Source organism: Camelus dromedarius, chromosome 19 (assembly GCF_036321535.1).
Source record: "Camelus dromedarius isolate mCamDro1 chromosome 19, mCamDro1.pat, whole genome shotgun sequence".
NCBI lineage: Eukaryota > Metazoa > Chordata > Mammalia > Artiodactyla > Camelidae > Camelus > Camelus dromedarius.
In genome coordinates this window covers 22,484,414-22,511,099 of record NC_087454.1, presented here as the reverse complement: position 1 = coordinate 22,511,099, position 26,686 = coordinate 22,484,414, and the positions used below count along the sequence as shown (strand labels likewise).

Genomic DNA, 26,686 nt, shown 5'->3' with positions numbered 1-26,686 from the left:
CTAGTCATTATCATGGACAAGTAACTCACTCAGACAATTCATCCCAGGAGGATGGTAGCAACTAATGAAATAAAATTTATTCCTATAAATTCTCTTTCTATTAATTTTTAAAGTCTCTGAATTTGTGGTTTTATCTATTTCTTATATTATTCCTACATGTTGTATTTCCCTTTTCTTGATCAGAAATTTTGAGATCTTTTTAAAAACAGACAAATTTTCATTGTAATAATTAAGTCTGTTGCTTTTTTTGTTTTTAAACTTCATTATTTCTGCTTTTACTTTGTTCTTTCTGTATTTAACTGAGGTGTACCTGTATACCATAAAGTATGTGACATGTACTATCTGCTATTCTCTTTATTAATTCCTCTATAATATTTTCTTTTGGTTAAATTTTAGTCTTTGTTTTTTTAACAAATCAATTTAAGGATATAAACTTTCCTTTGAGTACCACTTTGGCCAAATATTATTGGTATTTCTATGAAGTGGCTCTACTATCATTAATTTCTAAGTAGGAAAATAGAAAGAAAAAAGGCAACTAATAGACATGTGTAATACTGATCAATAAGATAAGATGCTCAGTTTCACTAGATGAGGCAAATGTCAATTTTAAAAGTCACTTTTTTTGCTTACTATGGTGAAAAACATTAAAAAGTGATAATATTGTGTGTTGGTGAAGGTATGGGGAAAAGAGCATGCTTGTTCACCATTAAGGAAGGGCAACATGGCTCCACCAATTACATCTAGACAGGTACCTACACTCTGACCTGCTAATGCTACTTTCTGTCAATGTCTTTTAGAGAAATACTATAAGCATGTAAGAATGAGTGTTTGGAATGTCCACAGTACATAATTTATAACAGAGAAATAATACTGAAGACAACTTAAATATCCATCAGCTAGAGAATAGAAAAATGAGTTATGGGACATTTAATAACAACTTTAAAAGAATACAGTTAATTTTTAGAACTGTGACAAAATTGCATTTATGATCTATAAACAGGGTAAGTTGAAAAAAGTTTGCAAAATAGTTTGTAAAAGATGATCTTATTTTAGGTTAAAAACAAACAAAATAATCTAACATGGACACTTTTATATAAAGATATCAAATGGCCTGAAGCGTACAACACATTGCCACCTCGGCAACTGAGTTGTAGAGAGGTGAGAAGAACCTGTGCATTTTATTTGCATTCGCTTTTGTATTGTTTGAAATTTTTCTTTCCAGTGAGTTAATATGAATGTAATTTTAAAGTGTAATTAAAAAAATCTCCTATCCCACCCCTCACACTGTAGTTTTTTTTTTTAGTTATAAAGGAGGTGCTGAAAGCTCTGGTAGTCTCATTATCAGAGCCTTTTTGAAGACTGATGAATTAAATCCTAACAGCTGCTAAGATAATGACATTAGTGGAAAAGCAGACAAAATTTAATATGTCCTAACCCACAAGATCATCTGCTGACTTGTCTCACTTTTACCAATCCCAGCAGGCGCTTCTTCCAGGCTACGGAGAAACTGGCAGAGACCATTTTCATATATAATGTCTCAACTCCTTTGTCTGAAAGCTCTGTGAGTGATACAAGCAACTAGCCTGGAGGCAGGCATACCTCACAAGCTGTGTTCAATTAAATCTGCTTCCTGCACCACCCACCTTCACCAGTTAGCCCAATACTGCAGAGCTGGAAGAAGACAAAGCAAAAGAGGAGGAGACGCGAGGTCAAAAGTCCTCCTTGGTAGTTTCCTTCTTAAACTGAAGATTTCTTAATCTGAGGATAGAAAATCCCTGTCAAGAACACTTGGCCCCATTTATGAAGTTCATCTGACTGTCCCCTTTCCTCCTCTGAAAGGCTGAGCCAGCTATCTTGCAGTGGTTCCCATATCAATTCTTTGAAACAGAGAAAGAATTAGAACCTCCCTCCCTCCATGATGCTAAAGAATCTTCTCTTACTAAGAACAACTGTCAAACAGAGCATAAAATTAACTGAGTACTTGTTCTTTAAGGGTTAATTTCAGTATGATTTATTACTAAATAACCAGAGAAGGCATCAATACTCTACTCCTCTCTCTAAATGTTCTAATTAAAAATCTACCAATGTGATTAGAAGACTCAATACAGTTAAGATACCAATTCTTCCCAAACTGCTATATAGATTCAACACAATTTCAAGAAAAATCCCAGCAGGACTTTTTGTAGAAATCAACAAACTAATTATAAAATTTTGTCTGGGAAGATAAAAGAACTAGACTATTCAAAACAATTCTAAAAAAGAGTAATAAAGTAGCAAAGGCAATTCTGTGGAGAAAGGACAGTCCTCAACAAACAGTACCTAAACAACAGGACATCTGCACGCAAAAAAGTGAATCTCCACCCATTCCACACAACATATACAAAAATTAGCTCAAAATGAATCATAGACCTAAATGTGTACCCAAAGCTTTAAAATTTCTAGAAGAAAATATAGGAAAAAATATTTGTGACCTTATCCATCAAAAAGAAAAAAGGATAAACTGAACTTCATCAAAATTAAGAAACTGATCTTCAAAAGACACTATCAAGGGAATAAAAAGACAAATCACAGACTAGGAGAAAATTATATATCTGATAAAGAACTTATATCCAAAATATATAAAGAACCCTTACAACTCAATAATAAGAAAACAAAAGAACCTAATTTTTTAAAGGCGCAAAAGATCTAAACAGACACTTCACTAGATATAAGGATGGCAAATAATCACATTAATAGATGCTCAACATCATTATTAGTCATTAGGGAAATGCAAATTAAATTGACAATATCACTACACACCTATTAAAATGACTAAAAATTAAAACTGACAATATTAAGTGCTGGGGAAGATACACAGCACCTGTAATGCAAAATGGCATAATGATTCTGGAAAATGGCTTGGCAATTTCTTATAAAGTTAAGCATATATTTACCTAGGACCCAGCAATCTCATTTCTAGTGTTTACCCAAGAGAAATAAAATCGATATTAACACAAAAACCCGTATGAAAAAGCAAATGTTTATAGTAGCTTTATTTGTAATTGCCCAAAACTATATATGGTCTGAATGTCCCTCGACTAGAGAATGGATAAACAATGGTACATGCATACAATGGAATACTCCTCAGAAATGAAAAGGAACAAATTACTGATATATGCAACAGCACAGCTGAGTCTTAAATTATGCTAAGTGAAAGAGGCTAGACTCGAAAGGTTACCGGAATACTGGGACTTACAGGAAATATGTATGTTTGGTTACTTGGATGACCAAAATATATTTCTCAGATATATTTGATCTCTGTCCATAGTTTTTGGCTCACAGCTCCCAAAACCTGTGGAATTTTCTGAATGATAAGAGGTTAATGAAGGTGACTTTTGGACCTCAACCCAGGGCAGGGGCTGGTTGCCAGGAGAATCAATCATGTGATTAGAGGGTTGGAACTTTCCATCTCATCCCTTGATTTCCCAGGGAAGGGAGAGGCGACTTGAGGTTTATTCAATGCCACCGGCTGATAATTTAGTCAACCATGACTTTGCAATGAAGCCTCCATAAAAACTAAAAAAGAGCTTTTTGGTTCCCTTTTTCCAAGAACGCTCACACTGGGGAAACCAGAATGCTCTGCATGCCACTGTGCCCCAAGCTCACAGGAGGGCAGAAGCTCTGTTTAGGACCTTGCCCTACGTATCTCTTTATCTAGTTGCTGATTCATATCCTTTAATATCCTTTTATAATGAATCAGTAACCTAGTGAGTAAACGGGTTTTCTGTGAGGCATTCTAGCAAATTAACTGAACCTGAGGAGGGGGTCACAGGAAGCTCTGATTTATAGCTAGTCAGTCAGAAGCACAGGGAACAACCTGGACTTGTCACTGGCCTCTGAAGCAGAGGGCAGTCTTGTGGGACTGAGCCCTTTAGCTGTGGGATCTGATTCTTTCTCCCGGTAGATAGGGTCAGAATTGAGCTGAATTCTCAGACACCTCACTGATGTTGGAGAATTGCTCATTGGTGTGGGGAAGCCTGCGCGCACACACACACGTTGGAACTGGGTCTGGGAACATTTTTAGGTACATACTGTATGATTCCATTTATACAGCATTCTGGAAACAGCAAAATTATTGGGACACACATTAGAGCGGTGGTTGCCAGGGCTAAGGTAGTGGGGCAGGACTGACGAAAAGGGACACCGGAGCCTCTTTTGGTGTGACGAAACTGCTCTGTATCTTGTCGTGACAGTTATGTGACTGTATTTGCCAAAACTTGCATAACTGTACACAAAAGGGTGAATTTTACTGTTTCTAAATCATAACTTTTTTTTAAGCTCCAAATGGAAACCATAAACAACAAATTAAACCAAAACAGCTACTATTGAAAATAACCACAAAGTTCCTGCATTTAAGGAAGAGAAATCTTTTACTAACAGGACCACTGGAAATAAGGTCTGCAACGTTCCTCATTCAAACCCGCACACATTCTCTTAGCCACCAAGCCCTGACAGGCCTCACAAAGGGTACTGCAGAAGGAACCATCGCAACCCCATTCTTACCTGGACCACAGGCCGGGCCGTCAAGAGGACTGAAAGGAGGCACTAATAATAGCCCGTGAAGAACCTAGCTAGCACCTGCAAGCTAGAGAGAGCTAGGCGAGGCCACAGGAGTTTCTTCCAACTGCAGGGGGAACAGCACAGCCCCTCCTTGTTCTTCCTTAGGAGACAGAGGTGGTCACAAATTCTCCAGCAGTGTACACTTACCTCTGTCACGACTGCATTTACACGGCCTGGCTGGAGCTCAGTCCTGCAGCCCTCACCCCTCACAGAGGAAACTGAATTTTGCAGAGGCAATGAAAGTAGGCCAAGGCGACAGAGCACTCCAGTTACACGGGCCCCTCCCCAGGAGTGTCTCACTCTGAGGTCAGGACTCTAAGCGGAGTCTGTGCCGTCAGCTTGAACCCAGGGGGACTGACTTGTTGGGCTTGTTTTTCCAGAGCATTAGCTTGAGAGTTTATAATGTGAGACCCCAAATCAATCTCTGCCACAAGGCTGGCAGCCTCCCCTCCACAGTTCTCACCTAGCCTGGCCTGACCTTCTCTTTGCTTCACATGCTGAAAGGTGACAAGCCCACTCCAACCTAGTGTATTGCAGATGAAAGGTCAAAGACACCCACTGCCCAGACTGTCCTGAAACCCAACTTCTCCATTCCAAGGAACAGCAATCATCTTCTTCCACCCAGGCTCACAAGCTTAAAAAATTCTTTTGCAGTCATTTCTGCTGGGAGGGAGTTTGGGCTGTACCTTTTGTTTTCCCGTCCACGGACACCAGCTTCTTGGTTTCTGCTGTTAGCAACAGCTCATAAGGATGCTCGTCTTCCTCCCTGGCTGCACTCCCCTGAATCCAGGGTCTCATGGCCAAGACCTAAGAGAGAAAAACACCACAGTACTTCCTGTGTGGGAGACTGATACAAGATATGTCGAACAAATTTGAGATTATTGGCTCCTTTTTTTCATTTTTGAGGATGAGAGAAAGGGAAGAGAGGGTAAATAATTCAAGTGTCACGTGGAATCACAACCGCTTCCCACTATGCACCTGTACCTCAAATCTCAATGGTCTCTGATTAAAACACCCCCCTTTCCTTCCCTCATTTCATCCTTCAAAATGTCGTAAATAAAACCCAAGATCCTCCCCTCCCTTGCCTCTCCCATCTCCACAATGCTCTGCACGATCTCTTTTCTGCAGGTAAGACCTCCTGAGCAGACTTTCACCATGGTGCGTCATAAAGGCCTTCCTTCTCCATGTTTCTTTCCTAACATGTACACATGCTACCCCAAGGCTGGATTCCTTCCCACCTTTTCAAGAGGGAATCAAACTGACTTCTGACTAACCCTGAATGACTGACATTTAGCAGAAACAAAGCGCTCTGTAAGTCTTTATTTTTGAGAGCCTTTCTTCGTAGGCCCTGGGGGTTATAGAGAAGGATGTCCCCAAAGCTGGCTTCCTACCATGCCTATGGGAATACAATTTTAGGAGAAGGTAATAGGTTTTATTTACCTATTTATTTTTTAAAACAGGGGACTGAACTGGGGATTGAAGCCAGGACCTCGTGCACGCTAGGCATGGGCTGTACCACTGAGCTATACCCACCCCCGAGAATACAATTTTAAATCAATTCTACCAATCTCTGTTGTGAAAAAAGCCAAGTGGACGGGCAGTATGAATTTCAGTGGAGAAAAAGCAGCTCTGTCTACTGAGAAATCCCTAATCCAGGCAGCCAAGTATCTGATGAAATAACTGGACCAAAGCTGGCCCCTACACCCGCCAGCCGGCTTTAGTCAGCTGGGGGCCTGCTGGCCATAGCTCGTCATGGTATCAGAGTAGCCAAGTATCTCAAACCAAGCCAGAAACACGATTAGAGCTACAGTCACCCTGAGAGAGAGAATGGAGATACTTGGTTTACAGGGTAATTCCAGCTCACTTGTCCTAAGAATCCAATGTGTTTCACAGTCAAATTAAGAATAACCATATAACAGCTATTAGGAAAGCAAACCAAAGTACAAAAATCTCTTATTGAGGAATTTGGGTAGAACAAGTAATATATTATGAACAAGGGCGTGAGGGGGGTATTCCTAAGTCCACCTAACAAACAATGGTGCCCTGCCAGTGTGACTCTGCACACACAGAACCTCCTCCTTCACTGACATGTGTCACAGAGCTCACTGGAAACAAATCAGGTTCGTTGATTTATCAGGGTTTTGCTTCTTGGAGGCAGAGCTCACAGTGCTACAGCCTAACGAGACAACATGGATCCTCACAGCCTCGGACTAAATGAGAGCCCACAGCTCCTGTTTGTTAACAAGGCTGCCACTCCAAAGGTGGAATGATAGTCTCTCAAAATTCTGCTAAACACAGCAGGAACCTCCACTTACTGAAAGCCACCTGGAAGCTAAAAGCTATTTCATTACAGTGAGCCATTTGCCTGTATTACTTATTCCTTTTGCCTCTTCCTAGGAACACAATTAAGGGAACAAAGAGGGACCATTAAGTAGTTCATACAGTGTCAATTTAATATCACCAGCTTTACAGACAGAAATTTGTGTTCTGAAAGTTTACACACCTGTAGCTATCACTTAGGCAGAGCCCTGGAAATCTGATTCTGTGAGTGTTCTGCACACAGCAAGAGCTCTAACGTAGCCTCCAGGCATGCTTCTCTGAGAGGTATCTGACAGCCTGGATGCCCAGCCTATTATATCCTTTCCTCTCAAGCAGGACAGGCCTGATGAGTTCCATCTGGAAAATAAGACCAACTGGACCTGCATTCGCTCCATGACTGGCTCTTGTGCACAACAACTGGACACAGAGAACCAGCAAATGCCAGAGCTGGAAGGGACCTGAACCACTACAGTCACAGCTAGAGAGTACCTGGTGCCAGCTCCTTCATTGTGCAGATGACACAGAGAGGTCCATGGACTCGCCCAAGGTTACACAGAGAGCTCCCAGCAGAGCCAGGGCCATAAAACTCACTCCCCCAGATTCTAGACCAAGCTGGCCTCATTTTTTTCTGGGAAGTATGGTTTCTCCATCCAATCTGAAATTCCTTCCCTCCTTCAGATGTCTAAGGAATGTCCCCTGCTCACATCCAGACAACTTGTAGGGTGATCTTTTCTTCTTGGTCCTAGCCTCTGCCAGCAATGGGATTAAAATCTCATAATAAAGCAATAAACTGCTTTTCTTCGAGCCCTCCTAGCTCTCAGTCAAGCAGCCCTGTGTCACAGTGAATATGGCAGTAACTGATTTTCAACAGAAGGGATTCTGCTCTTTACTAAATTGCTTCTTAATCTCTTTTTCCCCTTTTTTCCAGGGCCTGCAATAAATCAACCCCACTCCCCCACGCCCTGCAAAAAAACAAACAGATATATTCTCTGCTATATGGGAAGCAATATTTTTTGCTGCAGACAAAAGCTACTACCAGTTACCACCTAACTGTGACCAATGGAATGGCCAGTTTGGGTGTGGGCAGCTTTCTGGGAAGAGATACCACAGCAGTTGCAACTTCTCATGAACGTTCAGCACACCTGAGCATAGAGAAGACGACAGTCAGTCAGAGAAGACCACCAGCCTTTTGGTAGGGCAAAAACATTTGAACAGCTTGTGTGTGTACATGTTTTTTAAGGGAGTTTCATGATCAGGTCATTTGTCTGATCAGCATTCCTGAAGCCAGGTATACTCAGCTTCTCTTATAGGTTTCTATGGGTCATTTGCAATGACAAGCCTCAGGAAAAGGAAACGAACACTGGGGCAGACTGCTTGCCAAATACAAAAGTCTGAACTTTGATGAAGCCAGTGCCTCCTAGGACATGAGGTTTAGGATATTAAAGCATTGAGGGTATAAGAAATAAAGATGGTAAAGACCAGAGTCCCCAAAAAAAAGGCCTCTTTTGGAGACGACCTATCCATTCAGACCACAGCAAAGAGAATCTGTCTTGATCATTAAAAGAGTGAAAACCCAGACCATATCTCTATGTTCATGTCCTTATAATCATCACTAAGAAAGAAAAGCCAGGGTTCTCAGTTTTCCAAATACTGACTGTGGTGGCCCAACTGATTCAGAATTCCAGGCTATTCGGAAGCAAGTCCCAGAAGATGTGTCTCAGACAGAGTCTCCCTTCCAGGAGAGGGATAGGGAAATTTCTCCTCCTACTTCTCAACACAGTATTATTGCCAACTTGTATGCTCTAGAAAGCCCTGGGAGAATAAGAAGTCTTAGTTATTGGATATTTCTTTAAAATCCTTGCTCTTATCCTTAGGCATCAGAAATTTTAACCCAAGCCCTTGTTAAAGAGGTGGCATAAGGCATTTACAGAAACCCAGCCCCAACTGAACATGCTCCGTATTCCTAGGTTTCTCCTTGTAAAAAGGCAGTAATAAAGCAAATCCCTGTATAAAAACATGTAGGGATTTACTACACACACTTGCATCTACCAGCAATGTGTTATTAACCTAGAGGCTGTAATTCTAGAGACCCTTTAGTTGAAACATGATAATAAGCATTTTGTAATTAAGGGATAGAAAGAAATAAGGACAGAATTTGTATGTAGCATAGAAATCGTCCCCATCTCCAAAGATGACTTTTACATTCTTAAAAGGGCTTCCTTGAATTTATGTATTTTGTTAAACTAAAGTCATCCTTCTGGTTGCATGTGTTTATATTAAATAAAAGAATCTATCTCACTGGATGGTCCATGGCAGTACTATAAAAAAAAAAAAAACTTAACTCCAACTTCTAAGGATAAATTAAGGAGACTTAATTGACTAGTTGATGTTAGCTAATTTTCAAATTAAAGAGTAACAGGGCATTAGATGAGCTACAAAGTAACTACTGAAATTATACAATATTTTCAATAAATACTCAATAAACATAGTCTCTGAATGGCAGGAAGTGTTAAAGGAGCATTTTGAAGACTAATGGTTAAGGAAAACATGATTTTCTTCATATACCTAAGTGAGAAGGTTGAACTATTTGTCCCATGATAACATCTTTTTTTCAAAAGGTGAACTGTTCTTTTCAAATAACCTCCTTTGATTCCCCCTACCCCCATGACTTCTATTTCTCTTCTAGCTGAGTCTTCATAACGTTTTCCACGTTTTTCCTGGTGAAGATTCTTCATGTGAATGAAGAAGGAAAATGCAAAAACAGAAATAATGCGTTTGGGGCAGAACCAAAGCTCACTAATCTGACCCAGCCTAGAGAGCAGTGATTAGGGGAACGCTCTACATCTTGTATCAAAAGACAACACAGGTACAAAAGTGAAAAGTGAGACTATTTAGCCTAATGGAGTCAGGAGAAAACATGCATGTTTTACTTTCCATGTGGTAAGGCAGATTAATAATCGGCCTGTCTGCAAGACATGGAAGCAATCTAAATGTCCATCAACAGATGACTGGATAAAGATATTGTGGTATGTATATACAATGGAATACTATTCAGCCATAAACAAGAATGAAATAATGCCATTTGCAGTAGCATGGATGGACCTAGAGATTATCATACAAGTGAAGTAAGTCAAAGAAAGACAAATATCACACGATACCACTTATATGTGGAATCTTAAAAAATGATACAAATGAACTTATTTACAAAAAAGAAGCAGACTCACAGACATAAAAAACAAACTTACAGTTACCAAAGGGGAAGGGGAGGAGGAATAAATTCGGAGTTTAGGATTAGAAGATACAAACTACTATATATAAAATAGATAAACAATAAGGTCCTACTGTTTAGCACAAGGAACTATATTCAATATCTTGTAATAACCTATAATGAAAAATAATATGAAAAAGAATATATACATATATGTTAAAACTGAATCACTATGCTGTACACCAGAAACTAATACAACACTGTAAACCACTATACTTGCAGAATAGTAACAACAACAATTGGCCTGTCTGCTAAAGAGCCCTAGTAAAATTCTTTGCTTAGTACTTTTGAGTGAGATTGAAAGGATCTGTTCTGGATTACTGATATACACAATACAAATATACTAATCCAAAGAGGTGATAAGAAAATGAGAAAGTAAAATCTTCTTATAGCACACACTTGATGCACTTTCCAGAAAATCCTATTGCATTGATGAGAATAAACCCTTAGCCCTCTACCTCAGAAGCTGCAGAAGGAAAATACTTCTTATCTATGTGGTCTTCCTCCTCTTCATCGGGTGGTGGTTTTGCTGGAGGCGGTGGACGTTCCTTCTGTGGAAGAGAAGGAATAAGTATTTTACTACCTTTTTTTTTTTTCTTTAAGAATCTAACTTTTTGGTTTACTCTTATCTTAGCCTTTGGAAATAAAGAAGGATAATGTAAACAGCTTCCCTGAGACTAAACTCAGGGTTTAGTATTGAAACAGACAGAGAATGCTGTGTGTGCGCGCACACACACACACACCCACAGACACCAATTAGCACTCCTCTTTGTTTTTTGATGTTTGTAGCAGAGATTATTCTGCAGCAGAGATATATCTGTCATATCCTCGACCACAGTGAGAAATACCAGTGCTGAAAATGCACAACTGCCTTGTCAGACAATGTCCTTCATGATACTGATACATAAACTCTAGTGTAGGAAAACCAGTGGCTCAATTTCCAGTCTACTCTAAAAAGAGGAAACGATAAATCAGAAGAATCAACTTGTCAAAGAGTTCTAACAAACCTAAGTTATTAAGGAAGTAATGAAGAAAGCAAAGACAAAAACATCAATTCCTGCTCAAACTTTAGTGCTATCCCCATTTACTAGCAAGCTCAGAACTGGTCTCTTGTCCTTGGTCACGATTACTACTATGTATCATTAGCATATGAAAACCCTATTTCATTTCAGCCCATTTAAAAAAGGAATATTTGTCAGTTAACTGCCCTAGCAGGGGTTGGCAAGCTTTTTCTTAAAGGGCTATACAATAAATATTTTAAGCTTTGCAGTCAACTCTGCCACTGTAGCATAAAAGTAGCCAAAGAAAATACGTAAATAACTGGGCGTAGCTGTGTTCCAAATACACCTTTATTCACAAAAAACAGGCAGCTGTTTGTGGGCCTGAGTTCACCACCCCCGCTGAGTTCACCACCCCCGGCCCTAGAGCAAGAAACTCACTGAGGAGGGGATTATTTAGATCGTGCGTAGACAGTTTCAGGAACACACAGAATGATCTTTGGTGCAAGAAAGCTGAAGAGAGGTTTGCCATGGTCCCTGCAGTATTTTCAGTATTGTTTACACTCCAAAGTCCTATTCATGCCTGACAGTCAACGTTCCTACAGGGAAGGAAGTGCAAACCTGAGACAGGAGTTGGCCTTCAGGCTCATTCCCTGACTAGTGGGTTAGTTTGCTGTGTTGCTAGAATAAGAGCATTTTCAAAAGTCAGGGTAGAGGTGAAAGTTGAATTATGTGAGAGCCGCAGAGAAATCTATAAGGAAAGACGCTTCTCATGTTTTAGGAGCTGCCAGGGTTAGTCAGCATGTGGCATCCCTGATCTCTCTGTTAAAACATACTTCATTGCTCCAGATTATATCTTGATAAACTGATCATTCCCATAGTCCCGGCAACCAGATGGATCCCAATGGCAATGACTGCAAAACAAGCTTGTACGGTCAAGCCAAATAGAGCTAAAATTTAGATCAGATTATCCACTAAGTCTGCTTTCCCCACCCTTCGGTGCTCCAGAAGTGCAGAAACAAGCCTGATACCAGGGCCACCTTGTAAGGAGGACAACAGCCAACACAGCAGACCCATAATCTCACCAGCTACCAACCATGGCTCTCAAGTAGCTGAGGAAAAATAAAATCAAGCATGACAACAATAACAAAAATGGCCTGTCCTAGAAGCCTTCCCAAGGCTAAAGGAGCCTAGAAAGAATAATATGAAAGCTTTTTGTGGAAGAGTGATCACCAGGGACTCTGGGAGGAAAAAGAATCATGGGTCTCTTTTCTATCATGAAAACTTTGGCCCAGGGGCCTGAAGTACAAAGCTGACTTAACCATACCATCCGCTGTGTTTACAAGATGTAGAACAGTCCCTGGCCACACTTAATTACTAAGGGCCAGGAAGGCAGCACAGCCACAACATACTCAAGTGAAAATGGCAAAGCATGCATCCCGAGATGCATCAGTTTCCACTTAGCAGGACCATAGGAGGCTAGATTCCTAGAGTGGGATGAACGAAGACTGTGTAAATCAGTGGCTAACCTCACAGGAACTTGGTCATTCAAAGCCTACTTCAGTAACCTTGTGTTCTTCTCGCAAAGTCTCCAGCTCCCTCTAATGGGTATCACCTGTAAGTGCCCCTTAAAGCAAAGCCTTCCTCCTCAGCTGGATTTGCCTAATTCATTTGTTCCTAACAGTGAAAGAAGTGGCGGGGGGAGAAACTAGCTTTGTCTGCAGAAGCACTAGGTGAGTGGTGCTCAGCATACGCACTTGCTTTCACCACAGACAAGGAGTTAATCACCATCCTTGACAACACCCACTCTGGGGGGCTCCCACAAGACTGGCAGGCCTTTCCAAAATCCATACGGAAATTCTGGGACTATTCCAAGGACAGGGCAAGGAGTCTAACAGAAAAGAACACCAAAAAACATCAGGCCATTCCCAGGGCACTTATGAAAAGCCCAAGGATCACCCTGCAGCCAAAATATCATCAAAATGATCATATGCCAGATTAGCACAAAAAGGGAAGGGCCGGCCTCTTACATCTAACAGGAAGAAGAGATAGACACCTAAAAATATGCTCAAGGTGGAATTATCACTGGATCCTCTTAGACCAGTGGCCTGTTTATTAAGAGTGCAGTGTTCAAAACCTCCAATCACTGTGCCTGACAATGCAGAAAGGAAGGGCCACAGGACAATTGATTCAGGCTTAGGTGCAAATTAAAACACCAGGGGAGAAAGCGAGTCTGGAGGACAATGTACAAGGCTGGAAGCAGAAGCAAGTATTAGAGAAAGCAGCAGTCAGATGGGAAGGATGACCTTTAGAGGGAAAAATGCAGGGTTGTCCACAACCTACTATTTCAATGGCTAGAGGGTTATAATTGGGAAAAACAGGAATGGCCCCATACTAATCAATGTCAGATGAAACCTTGCTACCACCCTGCTGAATACAGAATGTGTACAAATCCAAACGGTAATTCTTCCAGGGCAAATGGAAGGTGAGCATGTACTCAGGGCAGACAGGAACTTATTTCAGCCAGCCTTTCGTCATCAGAACTGCTCTCCAGAAAGAAACAGACACTATATAGCAAAGACCCCAAAGACAGAAGCAGCACAAAGACTAAACAGAAATAAAATGTGTTAAATTGCTCTAAGGCCAAAAAAGTAATAGAAAGATACAAATGGGTTATACTGAAATTGGAAAAACTAAAATTCTACCTCAACACGATTTGTATGGTTTAATCACACTAAGCAAGAGGGAGATGTGGAGAGCCCCCGGGAGAAGATGGGGAGCAGGACCCAGGCCTCTGAAATGCAGCTGGCACAGGGCGGTCCCACTTCCTCTCCCCAGCTCCCCGCTGGAGCCCAGGCTGACAGCAGAATCCCCGTGCGGGGTGCAGCCACATACAGGCCTCACTCCAGCGGCCTTCACTCCAGCCACCTCGGCCTCCCTGTTCACGGAGTCTCGGTCAGATGAGCGCCCGCTGGCTGTGCTGTCCAACGAATGGCAGGAGACAGCGTTGTACAGTGCCTCGTAGGGCCCCTCCTCCTCCGTGTTTGTGTCAAAATCGATGACCAATTCAGTCACTGCCTTCTCCACGTCACCTGAAGAGGGGTTAGAAGGCAAGAGAGTTGGTGAGAGGAGAGCGCAGGCTCAGATTTCCCACGGCTGCAACGACCCAAAGCCTGAATTTGACCAGTGCTAACCCAGAGCAGGAAAATAAATGACAGCTTTGCTCCATGAACAGGAATAAACACAGAGAGTGCCATCTGCTCTTCACGTCCCAAGACCTGCAGATTTTTCTCTAATTCAATACGCAAAACCTCTGACATCTATGAAGGATACCTCCCAAGACCTCCATAAATTTCAAAATATCTCAATACCATGATAGCATAAACTTAAACCACAAAATGGAGCAAAGTATAGCTGAAAAACTTCAGTTATCCTTTAAATTCTTAATAAGAACCTCCATGTGCTCAAGCGAAATAAGAATGCAAAGCCTTTCTGAGATGGAAGTGCTGTGCTGCTGTTAGACTCACTCACTGGGTAACTACAAGCCTCAGAGTTCCCGGGATCCAAATCTGTGACTCTGCAAAGTAACCAACTGTTACAGACAGAGATCTCTGGGTCACTTGCAAATAGTCAAAACTGTAACTGTAAAATCCTTGAAAGCTAAAAGTTTAGTGAACTACTAATCCCATTACTAGTAGATTATAAGGTCAAGAAAAAAAAGTGTGATTGGGGAGAGAGACAAGGACTCCACAGTAAAGGCAAGTTGAGAACTCCTTAACCCTTACATCTCTGCCTTCCTCTGAAAAATCCCTTTCCTTTTTAGTGTCTGGCTTTGCTCTGTTTCTCTAGCCTTCCTCACCATGATTTTTATCTGGGGGAGGTGTCAGTCAGTGTTTTGTCCTTCTCATTCATCATACCTAGGATCCAAAAGGCTGCTCAATCAACCTGAAAAGGTGGATCCTGGCTAATGATGGAGAGGTTGGACTGCCCAAGCTAGCACCCAGATCACATTTGCTGCCATATACACAGCTACCAGCCAGATGACACTCAAATATTCACTGTGGGCCAACTATGTTGAAAGCATTAAAGTGTGTGTTAGAAAAAAAGGATTCACTGAGATTTGAATACATCTTGCAATCATCCCATCTACCACACACCCCAGAACAGATCAGAGAACCAACTCTAAAAGTAGAGAATAAAATAAAGTAGGAAAGAAAAGGTCCACAGTCAAGGCCTAAGCTATGCCCAATAAAACTGCATATAGTAGTTGGAAAAAAATGAATTTGAATATAAACTTAAGTACTCCCAGCCCCCTGAAATCATCACTTAAATTAAGATTTTCCATTCTGCCAAAGAAGGTTCAATTCCTTAAGCTGAGAGCCCCTTTGCTGGCAGAGAAGAGTTGACTTACCCTGAGACTTCTGTGATATGGAGTCCATACTGGAGATGAGAGATGGCTGGAGTGTGGGGGTTTTATCTACCTCTTTTGCACTTCTTTTCCCAGTCATGTGATCTACATGGAAAGACAAAAAAAGCTGCACCAAATACAAATGCCTTGGGTCAGCCAGCTTGTCCCCTGGTTGCCCTGGCAGAGAGAGGGACTGATACCTTCAATAAGTGCTGCTATCTGTTGGCTCTTCTGAGAAGGCAGTTCCCGGACAGTGTCTAGGGCAGTCAGTCCACGGTTATCTTTTATGTTGACGTCAATCCCTAGAAAGGCACACCAGGTGGACCAGGTGAGTGAGCATTTTCAAGCTGGCCTCAAAGAGGGTCAAATTCCAGGACACCTCTTGCTCCCAGCAACAGAATCAACATTTTCATTGAAAGCATTTTTATCCAGCTATTCAACAATTTGTACATTTGCAACCAACCAGTAGAGACATACACATATTGAGTTCAAGTGCAGACAGCAAAAATCCCCCTCCAGAGATCCTAGTGGGGGGAAGGATCCCAATCCTGGCATGCTGTGTAGACAAGAGCGCTGCCAACCTCTCACCTGCAGCCAGCAGGATTTGCACCACATCGGTCTTGCCAAACAAAGCAGCCTCATGCAAAGCACTGCCCTTCTCCGTCTGGAAAGCAAACGAGAGCGCAGAGCAGGATGTCATCAGAACAGTGACCCCAGTTTGGCGCAGTTCCACACGACAAACGGGATAGAGACAAGAAAGGACAGGAAAATAAAATAAACCACAGAAAATCCTCTGTCATTTTCTCTTCCACTTTTCTTGTCTGGATTCCAAAACCACAACTGTGGCCCGTACTTGGTCAGGGGTGTTTGATTTGTCACCAGGAATAACTGCACAGTTACTCTTGGAGCCACCTGTTGGTGACACTCCTCAAATTCCACCTTCCTCAGTGGAAGGAATGATGAGAAGAAAAACACAAGGAAAGACACCTTAACTTCAATTGTGGTTTAGTAGATGCAAAGCCTAAGGAATGGTCACCAACCAGAATGGAGAAAGCTACCAACACAGGGAACTGCTAAGTCCCCTGTTGGCAATCTCAAGCTGATGGGGCTCTGGAGGTGCTAACGGTGGAGTGAGAACACACCTAAAGGAAGAGAATGAAAGTATTCTAATCTCAAGAGAGTTCATCAGCACATCTTTTCAAGGTATAATGACCATGTCTGACCCTTGAAAAGAAACAAAAAATAACAGACTCACTTGAGGAGGTCCTTTATCTCTAAAGTCTCACACTATAATGAGTCAGCGAATGGAAGCATCTGACACGTGACGTGCGCCGATGTGCTAAACAGGCACACAGCCCAGCTGCATGGCACTTGTGCCTTTTCCACAATGACTGAGCCCCTTGGGCCTGGCTGGTACATCTGCCCCGCTACCTGGTAGTTGCTATCCATGCCGGCATCCAGGAGGACCTGGACCACAGCTCTGTGGCCGTTCCTCGCTGCCAAGTGCAGAGGGGTGTGCTTCTTAGTGTTGCAGCTCAAGAGGTTGGGGTGCGCGTTGAGGAGCATCTTCACCACCTCCAGTCGCCCGTAGAGCGCGGCCAGGTCCAGGGGTGTCTCGAATTTGTTGTTGCGCATGGTGGGGTCAGTGAGCTCCTCTAAGAGGACCTTTACCACCTCCGTGTGGCCGTACTGTGCTGCACAATGCAGGGCCGTCTCGTTGTCATTGTTCTAAAGAGTTAACAGGCGGGTGACATCAGAAAGGTGACTAGCAGACAGGTGGATGACTGGGACAATCACACGTAAAACCATTGAAATTTAAATGAGAAAAATAGCAGCAATACTTGGGGACTAATAGAACTAAGTCAGAATCCAGTCAGATTCTCCTGCAAACAAGCCCGACTGCCCCAATTACCCTCATCTTGCCCCAGGTACCGCAAGAGGGGAGCAGTCATCTCCTCAGCATTCGCGGTCTCCTCTGTGCCGTGAAGCAGTGTCTCCAGACCACAAGGAGAGCTGACCAGGGAACATGGCGGGCCTCAGGTGGAAGCCCTGGCACAGTGGATGCCCATAACATCACTGCCATTGATTCATTTTAAACTTCAACTGGTTTTACAATTTCTATTCAGCCAACCCTGTGGTTCTGATTCTGGATTTGTTGACCATCCACTGCCTCACACAGAAGCTTTTTTGAAAGAGTTTGTCATCTGCGTAGCTTCTTGCATGCAAATCAATCAGCCAACAATGAAAGCTGACAGCAGAGCATCAAAAATCACTCTCAACACATCAGCTAACAGCCATTTCCAGGGGACAGAAGCACTTGAGCTCAGTCACAGGAACACGGGACCCTGATGCTGCCCTGAGCCTACTCCAGGAGCCCGTACCAATCAACCCATGCAGCATCTACAGCTATGCAGGGAAGTGTTTCTTAGGTAAGAAAGATACAATCAGACACCAGAAAGTTGGAATGTTTCATTTGTGTGAGAGGTGCAAAATATTCAAAATTGTAACAATGCCATTAATTCAAATTCACGAACTCATGGTCCTCTAACGCCAATTTTGTTTCAAATTAAAGGTAGCACCTGTGATAAAACAGAAATTTGTGCTTTCTCAATCAGAAGCAAAATGTTAATTCTGCCTTTTACTACTACTGACAAAGTGTAACTAGAGAAGGAATAAAGTAATTTCCATGATCTCTCTCTTTTTTTAGAGGCACTATCAAAAAGGATGATTCTCCCACAAGATTTTGAGATTCCTGAATTTATCCAGGAGGCTTCTGCCACTCTGGGAAAACAAAGTTTCTGAGGATGTGTGTCCTTCAGGTCAATATTGTGCACCTTTCAGTGGTCAAAAGGTAAAAATTAAATGTTTCCCCAATTCCTTTAATTCTATTAATGACATTAAAAGTAACAGACTAGGAGTTACAAACATGCATGCAATTCCATCTGCTTTTGATCTGGCATTTGACTGCATCATTTTTTCCAGCTACATCAAGTGTATCAGAAAAAGAGCCAGAGCAACTGGGAACAAGGCCGCAAGAGGCCAGAATGATAGCAAAGGAAAAACTGTAAATGAAACAAGGACAGAAAGGGTGGTAGCAGGAGCCACATGCAAAGATAAATGCACACAGATAAACAGAGGAAGCAGCACTGAGCTCTAACACAGCTCAAAGCGAGCAGCTGCTGAGAAAGTGCAGACAGACTTTCCCGGCCACAGAACACAATGGGTTAGCAATGGCCATCTGTGACCCAACTGGGCCCAAGGGACGGATTCCTGTCAACCCGAAAGTCTGGAGGGAAGGAGAAATGCTGGGCAGGAAGTAAATCCTTGGGATTCCCTGTGCCAAAACAAACCATTCAGGCCATTCATGTGCCCATTTCCTATTAAGCTATGGCTTGAAAATACTCAGAGCTGTTCACTTCACTTTCTCATGAAAAGAAAAGACAGCTACAGCAATGAAGACTCACAGGACCCTCCTGCAGAGATATCCAGGGGCAGAGGTGCAACTCCAAGAAGTTATAGAGGCTTCTCAGGGTTCTACCTCTCAAGATCAGCACAAAAGTAAGTGCCAAGAAGGTCAGCTTATTCCTATTAAAATTCCAATCCCAAAAAACTTTTACTCTGAAGCAAATACTGCTGTCTCTTTTACATCCAAGTTGTCTCCCAATAACCATGATAATCTGTAAAAAGCCTCTCATTAGGGCCTGAAGAACTGTAAAATTCTACACTATCCAGCAAGGGGGAAAAGTCTTCTCTGGTTTTTCACCAGAACCAAAGCAGCTACCACAAAGCTGCCTTGGGAAAGGCATGGTCTTCATTACTACCAGGCAAACTGCCTGCCTATGTTAAAAATGGCCCCACCATGTCTCTGCAGTTCATACTCACAGTGTAGGAAGCATCTTATTTATGTTTCAGTCTTGCCAAACATGGTCTGGGAACTATAATACTCTTGAGTTTGTGTTTGTGGTGAACACATCTCTCAATGATTGAACACAGGCCATCTCAGTGAGCTCTTACTACTGTTTTCCCTTTGAGCCTGAGAACTATCAGGGCAAGAAGTCACTAAGTGTTGGATTCATGGACCCACAAGAAAGGGAGGGATTCCAGGGCAGGCACAGACTCCCGACCACCTGGAATCCTTCTTTTTCACATCTTTTAAATCACACACACCATGGGTGCTCACAACACCTCAAGAGTACCCAGAATCCTATTACTATGAACCTGGACTAAGGAAGGGGACTGAGGTGAAATACCCCAATTTTCCCCCAAAGTCTTTGCACAAACTCTCCATTCCTGCTCATCCTGAGACCCACTTTGATTTTTTTCCTTGCTATGGTCACTAGTTCTAAGGGGAAAAAAAAAAAAAATCCCTATACCCTTTACATCTGGAGACCCCCAGTATTTATGCATTTTATAGACATACACAAACACAAACTACAAGCAGCAGAAAACCATCTAGAAACATTTCTATGGCCTTTGTCCCCTTGAACTATTCAAAACCATCACCTCCCAGTGCTTAGATTATAGCCCAGCTGCACTCTTGTCCAATGTTGACAGATATCTAAGTTACACACACTGGAGCTACAGCTTTCTGTAGCAACGATGGTATAGGCTCTAGAAATACACCAAAATTAGAACAAAAGGACAACGTAGGCCTACTGAGATTTAGAAGACATGGGGAAAACATGAGAACTGAGTCCATCATGTGGGAGAAGAGTTAGACTTATTCTATAAAGCTCTGAAGGCAGAACTCTGACCAACAGATGGAACATTTAGGAAGACAGATGCCAACCAAACATAAGAAACCAAAAATCAGTGGAATCTAAAAAGAGGCTGCCAAGCAGTAATTCTATTTGTTACTAGGAGAAACAAACAAACAAATAAAATAAAGGGTAGATGGCTTGCTTTTCAAGTGAGAAAAGAGGAATTCTGCTTTGGTGGAAAGTTAGCCTAGATCAGTGGTTCTCAAACCAGCTTTGTTCTGGAATTACATGGGAACTTAAAAGTAACTGAGTCCCACTCCAGACCTGCCAAGGTAGCACCTCAGAGGATAAAGCTCAGGCAAACCGGTATTAAAGTTACCAACCTAGCAGGCACCAATTTAATCAAGCAATCATTCATCATCATTAAGAAGGAAATAAACTGACATCATGTGCCTTGTGATGCGATGCACTAAAAGAAGGACAGAACATCATGTTTGTAGCATTAATGCCAAAAATATGTAACCTGAACCTAATCATGAGGAACTATCAGACAAACTCAAAAAGAGGGACAGTCTGAAAACAACTGGCCTATGCGCTTCAAAAATAGCAATGTCATGAACAACTAAGAAAGGCTCCAGACTAGGCATGACTATGAACCAAGTTCTGGACCAGAAAAAGAAACTGCTCTAAAGGACACTGTTGAGACAACAGGCGAAATCTGAACATGGATTCTACATAACAGTATGGTACCAATGTTGAATTTTCTGAATTTGATCATTGTATTGTGGTTATGCCAAGTGAATGTCCTTGCTGAAGTATCTGGGGTTAAAGAGTCATGATGTCCATGACTTAATCTCAAATAGTTTATCATCGACTACAACAATAATTACATATATATAACAGAGAGGGAGAAAGGGAGAGGGATGGTGTGAGTGTCCTCAATGTGATGAAAGGGGAACAGGTGATGAGTCTAGGAGAACAGTACACTGCAGTTCATTGCATTGTTCCTGCCACTTTTTGTAAGTTGGAAATTTTTTCAAAATAAAAAGTGTTATCAAAGCTTGCTGGGTTAAAAATAGATTAAAAAAACAAAATTCTTCTGTACAGCGCAAAGAACTATATTCAATACCTTGTAATAGCCTTTAATGAAAAAGAATACGAAAACGAATATATGTATACATATATGCATGACTGGGACATTACACTGTACACCAGAAATTGACATATTGTAACTGACTATACTTTAATAAAATTAAAAAAAAAAGAACTCCTAAATAAATGGGGCGGGGGGGGGAGCTTTCTGGGTTATTCCCATGCAATCAGACAAGCTGACCAGTATGTGGAGACAACTGGTCTAGACAGTTTCCAAGTCTCTTCTAGATCTAAAACTGTAGATTATTTTTAAGTGTACAGAAAAGTAGATATATCATAAAACTGATTCGACTACTGCTCATCTTATGATATTCAGACTACGATAAAATTGTTTTAAAAGGGGGTAAATAAACAATCTTAGTAGTTCCACCTTATCTAAGGATGACTTACATTTGGACTGGTTTATGCTGACTTGCTAAAACAGGAAAGGCTCCAAATGTTGAAGAAGATAAAACCTCACGAAAACTATCTCTGCTCCCAGGAAAGGCATCTGAACTTCTTAATTTCTACAGGTGCCTGACAGGACTTAGCAAACACAAGCACTTTAGCACAAACAATTCCTAGACACGCCAGGTCAATAAAAATCCCTGAGTCAGCATAGAACCCAGGGAGGTTAGAATTGAATCAGCCCAAGAAGACATTGCATTCTTGGCACAACCCAAACAGCTTTATCCTTTAATGGAGTTCACATAATTTGGCCTTTGAGGGCGTGGTGGGCAGGTTGGAGGCAAAGGATAGTAGAGTCGGCTCTCCGAATCCATGGGTTCTGCCCCTGGAGAGTCAACCAACTGTGGATCAAAAATATTGGGGGGAAAAATCCAGAAAGTTCCAAAAAGCAAAACATAAATTTGCCACGTGGCAACTATTTACATAGCATGTATATTGTACTAGGTATTATAAATAATCTGAAGATGATTTAAGGTATAAGACAGAATGTAAGTAGGTTATATGCAAATACTATACCATTTTATACAAGGGATTTGAGTGTGCTATCCACAGGGGTCCTAGAACCAATACTCTCACGAATACTGAGGGAAGACTCTGAAGTACGTCCATACTCCATTTAGGCTAAACTTCTTCTTTGTGTGCAAAATCAAGGGACAGGAAAATGTGCTTTTAAGAACCAAAGTCTTACCCTTTAATCAGAGCTCTATAAGCTAATTAAACTAACCACCAAGTGGGAAAATGATCACTTCAAGGTGCCTCCTCACAAAACAAAACTCTGAAGAGACTAGTCAAACAATGTTGCATTAAGTTTCACCCACCAGTAACAAAGATCAAATTCCAGAATGCCCTTTCAGAAATACCACATGGTATATACCTTTTAAAATTAGGACCTCAAATATTACTAGACATTTTTACTTCCTGTACATTATCTTATTTGAACTCCAAAACAATCCAGCAAGGTAAATGGGATACCCCATTTTACAGAAGAGGAAACTGAGGCTCAGAGAAATTAAGTAACTTGTTCAAGTCAACACCAGTAAGTGGCAGCACAGAATCCAAACTTGCGTCTGTCTCGGAAGACCTTGACCTGTGAGTTTTCCACTCTGCCACACAGCTCCCCGAAAGAGAAGATAGAATATCTTCCTATTTTGAAGATTAGAAAACAGAAGTCAAAGAGTGAGCCAAAAACAAAAGCTAACCTGTTCCACCACCCCAGATCAAACTGATTCTCCATCACTGGGGCTCAACAGTTGAAGGAAATCTCCCATAGAGCCTGCCAAGGTCCAGCCCATAGGAGCTTCATTTGCTAAATCAGTGTTTCTCAAAGAAAAACATGGAGTATCTGCCTTGCATTTGCAACATGCAGAAGGACCTTATGTTTCCCTTCCCAGTGGATGCTGTATTTAGGGCAAGTGAAAGGTAGCTGATGTGAATAATGCAGTGACTGTTGCCAAACTCCAGACTGTTGCCAAAAAGTAAACCTCATCTGAATGAAAACCTGAGTCAAAAACAGCAGGTGAAGGGTGGGAAGGGATAGACTGGGAGTTCAAAATTTGTAGATACTGACATGCATATGTAGAATAGATAAACAAGATTATACTGTATAGCACAGGGAAATATACACAAGATCTTGTGGTAGCTCACAGCGAAAAAAAAATGTGACAATGAATACACGTCTGTTTCTGTATAACTGAAAAATTGAGCTCTATACTGGAATTTGACACAACATTGTAAAATGACTATAACTCAATAAATGTTTTGGTTTAAAAAAAAAAAAAAAAACAGCAGGTAAAAGCACAGAGGACAGAGGCTAACACCACCGCCCAACCCATGAGCTCTGACCCTGGAGGTGGGAAAGGCCCGAGGCAGCCAGCTGGGTAGTCATCCCCAGGCCTATCAGCTTCACTGGGAGGGAGACTCAAGGAAAGTGCCCTGCTTGGCCCTGCAACTTCATTTCCCATTTCTGACCCCTCCAAGGGCCAGAGTGACCAAGCAGCTAGAGAAGCTAAGGGCTAGGGAGAAGGGATGAGGCTTTAAAGCCCCAGGCACAAACTCAAGGAAATGAGAGGGGAGCAGCACCAGCAGCTTTGAAGAATAAAATGGAATCACCCATGCCCTTCTCCCACACCTCCACCACGGGCAGTTTCACATCATAAGAAATACAGAAAGCAAACTAAAAAAGAGTCTTTTTATTCTAAGAAGTACAATTTAATCATTTTCTGCGCTTTTAAAAAGTAGGCTAACTTGCGTGACATTTTTTAAATCTAAATGATTTCAGAAATCGTAATAATAAATTATGCATATAATATGGTCCCTTCTCTTTCCCCACTTCTGCCACTTTTAAGCTTTTCAGACATTTCAGGAAAAGCATCTAACCTCTTCAGTTTTGGTATGGGTTTTAAAAACAAAAACAAACCCACTAAAGCGGCATTTTCCCGTTCCCAGGCAAGCCAAAAGCAGATGGGCTGAAGCAGACAACAGTCAGGAAGATGAAGAGGAGCCTGAATGGGTAAGAGTAGAAGCCAGAGAGGACTGAAGAGAAAGTGCAGCTTGGAGAAATAATGCAGAGAAATCCTGGCAGCAAAGTACACACCTTGGCATTGATATAAGGGTCAAAGGGGCCGTACTTTTTGAGTTCTTTGATCTCAAGAGCATTCTATAAAAAGGAGAGGAAAAGAAAATGTGATGGTAAAATGGATGAAATATATCAAAGCAATGCGCAGCCCCGAGGGGGCCCAACACTAGAGCAACTTGGATCTGCCCTCGGGGTGCCTCAAGGAGAAGTTAATGGGGAAGACAACCTCCAGGGCACAGCGCTCATCACCCACTCTGATCCAAGCATCCAACTGGAACAACATTAATGGTTTTTAATAAATCAATGTAGTGCTTGTGACCACTGCCTAGATCCATCAGGTTCTTCAGGCTACTGCAGACGTCTTGCCCAGCCCCTGCCCCACCCACCTCCTACCTGCCTGACAGATACTCAAAGCACGGGGCTGCTGTCCCACCTATCAACAGATACTCCAGGCAGGAGGTGATTGTGAGCAGGACAAGCTAGCATATTCAAGCGGCTCAAAAATCCAAGCAGCTGTGTTCCAAGGCAAAAGTGAGCAAAGACAGGATTAGAAATGGTGGCTGAAATTTTCTTAAATGAAATGGACTTTAATGGGTGGCTAGATTTTAACATTGAGGAATATTAGTTAAAAGCAAACTTCTTAAAAAATTTCCTCTAGATAAGAGAAATTACCATCACTTTAGCCAGGAGGAGTAAAATGCATTTAGATTCTAAAGAAGCAATTCCAAAGAGACCAATTTTCATTCCTAATGTTATAAAACAAACATCCTCATTGACGATCTTAAGCGTCTGTTGCTCAGCTATCCAGAAAGTATAGCCTGAAAGGGGGAGGGGAAGCCGATTAACAGCTATACATACAATCTCCAAACTGAGAGAGCTGGGAGCACTGCTTTAACTTCCTCACACCTCTCAGTGAAGCTGCCCTACTCTGCATCCAAATCCTGCTCTTTAACAGCTCACTGAGAACGCACATGGTCTTGCTGACGGATGGGCTCACAAGAGTGGTTTCCTATTTTTTGAGGAATAACCCTGATCAAATCCTACAGGTAATTTTAAAAGCTCCTCTCAGCAAAGTCATTAGGAAAACAATCTGAGGCTTATGGAGAAAGGCCAGCATCTCTCTCATTCAAGCAACTAAGGAAAGCACCTACTTCAGTTCAGAGCAGAGAGGAAAGCAGAACGGCCTGTCACACAGGGAACGCCCATCTCCTCTCAAATGGACCCTCTCAGATCCAAACTACAGGGAGCTGTATTTCATGAGAGGCTTGACTAGAAATTACATAATTCAAATACAACTTTTCCAAAGGAATAAATACAAAGAAGAAGAGGTACAGTCTCAGAGTACCTAAATCAATGGCCACTGTAAGGATTTTTTGCTCAGATGCTGCCTTTTTAAAGAATTCCCTCTGCTTTGCCAAAGCATGGTCGCTCTCAAATTCACATTAGAGGACACCATGGAAATGGTCTTCATTCTGTCAATCACATCCAACCTCCACGTCTGTTTTTGTGAGCTCATTTATCAGCAATAGCATGAGTACTTCCACTTTCACAAGTTCTGACGTACGTAAAACCAGAGTATAGTTCACTCAGCACTGACACACACTGGGAGTATTTCTGTTTACCAGCTAAAGCTGCACTGTAACGTTGATGGCATAAGCCCACCAGTTTCACATGAACTCTAGCCAATTTGGCAGAATTTGTGTTATTTCAAATTTTGCATGAGGTGAGGATTTATAACTTTATCTGCACGATTCAAATGCATATAAAATGCACGCTTCATGGTTTAAGGTTTCCCTGATGCACTGAAAGCAGTAGTGCTGAGAAGAGAGGAATCACTCTAGGCCACAGAAGAACTGGTTCCCTGAGATCTGAGCTACGGGACTGAGGCAGTGATGGGGCTGCCAAGGCCTGGCTGTAGCTGAAAGGAAGAAAGCCTCCCTTCCTTCTGACCTGTTCATTGACTTTGGTGTGTGAGGGCCCTTGATGGATAAGCAACCGCACTATCTGGGCATCTCCTTTCCAGGCTGCCAAGTGCAGAGGGTAACAGCCTTTAGAATCAGCCACGTTGGTCAGCGCGTCGTTCCTCAGAAGAACCTCGACCACATCCCTAGAAGGCAAAAATCAATCATGACTTTGCAGAACTCAAAAGTCTTGCCTACTAACAGCTCTTTACGTGTGAATGGCACAAAGCCCTTCCACAGGGCTCATCTCACCTGGCTC

At 42.0% G+C, this 26,686-nt stretch overlaps 1 protein-coding gene across 6 annotated transcripts in view; it reads right to left on the bottom strand.

Annotated features, from left to right (window-relative positions):
• The window catches only part of ANKS1A (ankyrin repeat and sterile alpha motif domain containing 1A), a 176,647-nt gene that overhangs the window by 77,248 nt on the left and 72,713 nt on the right, over positions 1-26,686 (bottom strand). For 4 of the 6 annotated variants that reach the window (XM_031434884.2, XM_031434885.2, XM_064476406.1 and 1 more), the window contains exons 3-11: positions 26,417-26,573; positions 24,485-24,547; positions 17,024-17,320; positions 16,181-16,256; positions 15,793-15,894; positions 15,596-15,697; positions 14,080-14,276; positions 10,645-10,737; positions 5,286-5,406 (exon numbers count right to left, since the gene is read on the bottom strand). In XM_031434884.2, coding sequence (XP_031290744.2) covers positions 5,286-5,406; positions 10,645-10,737; positions 14,080-14,276; positions 15,596-15,697; positions 15,793-15,894; positions 16,181-16,256; positions 17,024-17,320; positions 24,485-24,547; positions 26,417-26,573 — 1,208 coding nt within the window. The remainder of the gene's footprint in view (positions 1-5,285; positions 5,407-10,644; positions 10,738-14,079; positions 14,277-15,595; positions 15,698-15,792; positions 15,895-16,180; positions 16,257-17,023; positions 17,321-24,484; positions 24,548-26,416; positions 26,574-26,686) is intronic. The other 2 variants (XM_064476405.1, XM_064476408.1) reach the window with 1 other exon arrangement.